This window comes from Monopterus albus, unplaced genomic scaffold (genome assembly GCF_001952655.1).
Source record: "Monopterus albus unplaced genomic scaffold, M_albus_1.0 scaffold9.1, whole genome shotgun sequence".
NCBI classification, from domain to species: domain Eukaryota; kingdom Metazoa; phylum Chordata; class Actinopteri; order Synbranchiformes; family Synbranchidae; genus Monopterus; species Monopterus albus.
The window spans coordinates 491856-498399 of NW_018127889.1; the positions used below are offsets into that span (position 1 = coordinate 491856).

The 6544-nt window shown below is 40.1% G+C and overlaps 1 protein-coding gene across 6 annotated transcripts in view; it reads left to right on the plus strand.

Moving 5' to 3' along the window:
- The window catches only part of LOC109952783 (glutamate receptor ionotropic, kainate 2), a 59600-nt gene that overhangs the window by 40202 nt on the left and 12854 nt on the right, over positions 1-6544 (plus strand). For all 6 annotated transcript variants that reach the window (XM_020588054.1, XM_020588062.1, XM_020588046.1 and 3 more), the window contains 5 exons: positions 2139-2282; positions 3158-3265; positions 3403-3516; positions 3646-3852; positions 5063-5286. In XM_020588054.1, coding sequence (XP_020443710.1) covers positions 2139-2282; positions 3158-3265; positions 3403-3516; positions 3646-3852; positions 5063-5286 — 797 coding nt within the window. The remainder of the gene's footprint in view (positions 1-2138; positions 2283-3157; positions 3266-3402; positions 3517-3645; positions 3853-5062; positions 5287-6544) is intronic.

The window sequence follows — 6544 nt, forward strand, 5'->3', positions numbered from 1 at the left end:
GCAAAGTAAGAATTTCATTGTACAGGGAAACACGTTTCCTAACTGTGCATATGACAAATAAACACTGTGACCTTGTTTTTAGTGAACATTTGTTAATTTTGTGCTAATAGAAGACAAACATATTCATGGCAAACATGTGAAATTGTTTCACCTCTCGCAGATTTTGCTGTATTTTGCAAAATCCACCATAAAGAGTACTAGAATAAACACTTTGATATGGATACTCATTGTGTTGCATATGTTTAAGGGAAAATAAAACCGTTCAACCCTGTGTTTCTTGTTAAGCTTTTATGAAATGATTATTATTATTATATTCTGTCAGACATCAAGGTTGTGCTAAAATATCCCAGCTGGGTTTTATACTAGGGCATAAGACTGAGTCTGTTTTTAGCAAACAAGTTGTCAGATTGTTTTTCACTGAATATTTTTATTGCTGTAATTATTTTGTAGTTTGACCCAGTTGGTGGAGTGAAATGAAGGGATATTTATTACTTTTAAAAAATATTAGCAGAAGCAGAGTGGTTTTTTTTTTTTTACTCCACCAATTTAACCAGGTCACAGTCGAACTAAAATCCATAAAAGCATGAATCTATTGAATAGATTAATTCAGAATGTATCGCGTACTTAGAATGCATTGGACTCAAACTGAATGTGATTATAAAAACTTTTGTGAATTCAGGTTTAGCTTTTTTTTCATCCAGAAAAAAGATTCAGTTCAAAAGCAAGTCTTTGTACGCAGTTGGTAACATAATAATTAGATGATTGGACATGAACTTTCCCTTCAGTGGAGAAAATACTATTTAGGTATTGACTATGAAAAAAAAACTCCCCCCATTAAAGAAATAGATTAGTGGAATGGCAGACATTTGCCATGAATGCCACCACACACACGCACACACACACACACACACACAGGCAGCACAAGGGAGCAGATGAGGCACTAGCTGTTCTCTTTTTCAGGGAAGCAATGGTGATGAAAGAGTGCAGGGATGGGTCTTCCATCCTCTGATCTGCCGCTACTTTTGACATCAGCAGTCACTGACTCCAAACGCGCAGAAGAACTGGGGGGGGGGGCAAACTAGAAACTGACAGTCTGTTCACAACCGCAGATAAACTCCCTTCCATCCACCCTCTATCTTGAAATTCCTCCTTCTTTGCTGTTGGGTCTTTCATTAATTTGCCTGCCACCATAAATAAGCGTTGAATAAATTATAAATGGAGCACCATATTTGCCCCTCGCACACATTCCTCTCATGGACAGCATCAGTGGTTAACTGCACCTGTAGAGACACAACACAGGGAACTGATATGAGCTAAGCAGCAGCTCAGTGGCCTCCCGCTGTGTACCTAACTTTACCGAAGCCCACCTCATTCTCTCTGACAGCCGGCACATCCATAAATACCCTGTAGCTACAGATACTTTGTGATCTCAGACTCATTTTTCATACTCCCCTTGCAGGTTGGTCATCCAGGACTTGTCAAATAAGATCACCACATGGTATTTCAGTGCGTGTGGACCATGGAAAGAGGATCTGAGCATAGCTATAATGTGCTGACGTGGGTAGATGTGGGGTGTCTCAAACTGCACAGAGAGTGTGAAAGAAATTCATGTGTGCCAAGCAGAGCAGCAAAGATATATCAGCATGTCAGAGAAAATTCAGCTTGAGCATTTACTTATTTTGATGATTTATTACTGGAGTTAAATGCATGACTATCATACATGCTTTTCACTGCAATTCACCATATATCCCAGCTAAGCCAGTCAGAGTTGTCCCTTCTGCACTGGTGCCTGTTTTGCATTCTCTCTCTCTCTCTCTGGGGAACAGGCACACCCATCAGGGACCATTAGTCTTCACACTGACAGGCTATAGCCATCCACTGAGAGACTCTCCCTGGTGGAGCTTTAGCATTGCCTCAGACTGTGTCGGGTATTTTTACTAACAGGGCTCTAGTTGCTGGCCTCACCCCAAATTTACATTCTCCTGTGCCTACTAAAGAGTAAAACAAGCCACCTGAGACTTCACACAGCTTCTTAGGTTCCTGCACAGGTGAACAAATGGAGGGATGAAAGGTCATGTGGACAGATGTATCAAGAGGTGCTATAAAAATATCTAATAATATTGCCTTCCTGTGTGCAGACAGATGCAGCGCTGATGTATGACGCTGTGCATGTGGTGGCGGTGGCGGTGCAACAGTCGCAGCAGATAACAGTCAGCTCTCTCCAGTGTAATCGCCACAAACCGTGGCGCTTCGGTGGGCGTTTCATCAGCCTCATCAAAGAGGTACAAGGTCATCACTGCTATCAACGTGCACACTGTCTTTACCTCTGGCCATCTCTGCATTATGGAATCTGATTAACTCTGTAGCTCTGTTGTGTTTTATAGTGTACTCATGTTTGCAAGTATTTTCTTTGTAAGTCACTGCAGTGCTTTTGTTGATCTGCTTTATGTGTGGTTTTCAGAGTAAGCTCTTCTTTATCAGTCTTTCCATTGTAGAAAATTGTGATTGTTATGATAAAACCCATAAACATCCCCAACAAGTTTATTGTCTAATCTTAACACTCACAGATTTCCTTTATGGATTGTGCTCTAAGTAACCGCCGCATTATCAACTGCAACAACATGTTTTTTGTGATGTTTCATTCTTTTTCTCCCATTTTTTTGTCTGTGCATATCACCGCCGTGTTTACATCAGAGCCTCTGTGTGTCTCTTTAACTCTAGTCAGGGTCAGCCATTTGCTTTGTTCTAAAAAGCTCTTTCATTCTGTGGATGGTATCATTGCAGGTAATTTTCAAAATGAGCTGTTGTAGTAGCTGGTGCCCACCCCCCTCCTGTGTCTGTTACTATCGCTCTCCATGTCCGACTGCTCCTCCAATGGCTTTGAAGTGAAACTTTAAGCACAATGAACCACATGCATAATGAACTCTTACCTGCCAAACCTGCTTCTATTCTCACTGTTTTATTGTTTCTTGTTATTTTGTTTAGATAGACAGTGGGGGAGAAGGCAGGCAGAATTCATAATTGGGCAAAGAAAAGTTTTATTGTTAGAGGCTGAATTGATATTGTTGAGAAAGATGATACCCTAGGGTTAATGGAATGGCTGCTGAGAGCTGAGCATTTTGGTTTATTATGCTGTATATTTACTGTATGTCTTTAGGCTCACTGGGATGGTTTGACAGGACGTGTTCTTTTCAACAAGACCAATGGCCTGAGGACAGATTTTGACCTGGATGTCATCAGTCTGAAGGAGGAAGGGCTGGAAAAGGTGTGTTATTCTGTGTAACTTCTGTGTTTTACAGAGAAAAACAAACTGTTGTTCAGGATGCTTTACAGTATCCAGTTCTGTAGACAACTGTAAACAAGACAAAGCGCTATTAGCTTCACAGCGAATTGTTTCAACAGATTGGAACATGGGATCCTCCCAGCGGTCTGAACATGACAGACACTCACAAAAGCAAGACATCCAACATCACCGACTCTCTGGCTAACAAATCCCTGCGTGTATCCACTATACTGGTAAACACATACAAATGAAAACACCAGCAGAACACACAGTCGGCAAATATACACAAAAAAACAACTGAATATCTCATATAAAACACCCAGACCACTGCACTTCTATGCCAACTTATTTTCTCTATACAGGAGGAGCCATATGTGATGTTTAAGAAGTCGGACAAGCCTCTCTACGGGAACGACCGCTTTGAGGGCTACTGTATCGACCTGCTGAGGGAGCTCTCGTCCATCCTGGGGTTCCATTATGAGCTGCGGTTAGTAGAAGATGGGAAGTATGGTGCACTGGATGACAGCAATGGCCAATGGAACGGCATGGTGCGGGAGCTCATGGACCATGTGAGTAAACAATAACTATGGCTACACATAGTGACATGCAGAAAAATGAAAGCGAATATGCCGAAATCACCAGGTACATCTAAAGCTGGATAGCACTGCATTAAACATTTTTTGTATTTTCTAGGAGCAATGATGTTTTTTTTTTTTACTTATAACAACCTTTGCTTTTCTTTATTACCAGTTGATTCAAAACAGTAAGAGCTAAATACAGTGTAAGATTTACATATCTTTTAGCACTGATGTAGGTATTTTTCATAAAAGAACATTGCACAGAGTCTCCCTATAAAGTTTTTTTTTCTTGCCTAGACTAATAAAAACGTATAGTGGGAATATGTGAACTTGTCTCTTATTCCTTCTTGTCTGAAGGCCCTGACTCTCTTTTTTAAATTCTTAAAAGTAAAATATTTATACCGCACTGGCATATTTCTTTTAAATAGGATGTGAAGTTTTAAAAAGACATTCTGTAACAGTGAAAGAAGAAATAAATGAATGAATATTGGATATCACACACCATGCTCATTGTAACATCAGGGGGTTTGCTGCTACAGCCTGACAGCTGGTCAAGTATGACCAGCAGCTTATGGTGTAAGTCCTGCTGACATTTTTTAGTCAAGATGCTGACTTCATTACCTTTTGCCATGGTTATACCGTATTTCAGTGTTATTCAGTAAATGTCAGTTGTTGCCACATTGGATGCTGCTTAGCAAAAGGTGTGAGCTCACTTGATGAACATAAGGCTTTAAGGGCTCAAATATGGACAGAAATGACTTGATAAGAGAGACATTTATACAGTAAATATCCTTTAGCACATAGTAAATGCCAGTCTGACCGGCGGTGGCTTTATGACAGAGAGTTATGAGACTGAGGTAAAATGCAAAGCACTAGTAGCTGGTAGCAGCCTTTATTCACTTTCCTATATCCTACATGAGAACCTCCAGTCAAGGCAGCCAACTGCCTTTTGTAGTGTAAAAGAGACTTTTTACAGTAAACAGTGGAACAATACAATTTTAAGTAATAAAGATTTACACAAAACCAAGAGTGTGCATAATTAGAATACAAAAATGACCATTGCTGTTTTCTGTCTTCTGTCTCTTCATCCTGTCCATATTGAGCAGACTAGTTGTCGACAGAAATCAGATGTTAATTCATTTTTTTTTTATTGGTGGACTTAAACACCTACACCCACTCCACCCGTGTTATCTCATTGTAGAAAGCAGACCTGGCCGTGGCTCCTCTGGCCATCACCTACGTCAGAGAGAAGGTCATTGACTTCTCCAAGCCCTTTATGACATTGGGGATAAGTATCCTGTATCGCAAGCCCAACGGCACCAACCCCGGGGTCTTCTCCTTCCTCAACCCCCTCTCGCCTGATATCTGGATGTATATTCTGCTGGCTTGCTTAGGTGTCAGTTGCGTGCTGTTTGTCATAGCCAGGTAACATGTCAACCCTCCCTCTCCCTTCCTCCATCCTTCCTCCACTTTCATCTTCCCTATCTGTTTGCCTGCTTTCACTAACACACAGCAGTTGCTCCCTCAGGGTCTGAAGAGGGGATTTCATTCACTGAAAATCATCAATCTGTGACAGGTGGAAAAAGCACTCCTGCAAGAGGCAGTGCACGCCTCTTTATCTTAGATGACTTCAGTCATGTAGATATGGCTTACAAAAAAAAAAAAAAATCAAATCAGCAGTAAATTGTTTGCTTGTACAGTAGTTAACACTACTGTTGATCATTTTACAGCTACATAATATATTATTAGATCATTTCTTTTGGTTACAATTGGGTTATCATTGCTTAAAATACAAATGCAGGCATAGACTGTTTTAAATTAATTTAACAGTTGGGTGCCAAACATTAAATTGTAGATTTTCAGAGCCTCCTGCCATGTTTATACTTACCACCCAGAGCAGTTTTCAAAGCAGTCCATTGTTTTAGCTTTATTATCATGCCATGATATAATAATTCAGAGATAAAGAATAATAATTCTTTGCTGTGAAAACAGTAAATGAGCTAAAACAATTAGGAAAAAACACAGGTATGGTTTTTAAAATCAGCTGATTCCAGGCATATTTACAGGTATGGCAGGCATCAGCAACTGTAAGACCAGCTACCAGCTATATATCTCTTAATCAGATGTAAGAAATGTACAGGTACCATACTGACATAGTACAAGTGCAATTCTTACAGTATCCTAGTGAACCCACACCCCTAAAACCACCGATGTAGAAAGATATGTGGTAATCTCAGGGTTCCTCTTTGTCTCTTTTTGATCCTGAGAGGTTTGGGTTTAATGTACATTTTATCAAATGTTACCAGCAACATGATCACGTGAGAGAAAAGCAGCAACTGTCACCTAAGTTAGTTCAGAATATGCAAATTATACCCATAGCCCTTTGTTTCCACGGTTGATGAGGGTAAGTTATTTGCATGCAATTACATTAATATTCTAATGGTTGTAATGAAATAGCCTCACCGCTTTTATTAAATTATAACACCCTTGCATGCATGCATGCAGTGTACCTTTTCCTAAAAACCATGGCAATAAATAGTGCTTGTCCCCACACTATGTGACCAAAAATATTCAGCAGTGTTTAAATGTACGGTGTTCTCTACAGTTTGCTGAGTTGTTTCTTTCATAATTGGAGTATTGATTGCACAGCCACCAAATGATTGGTCAAATCCCCCAGAAGCAG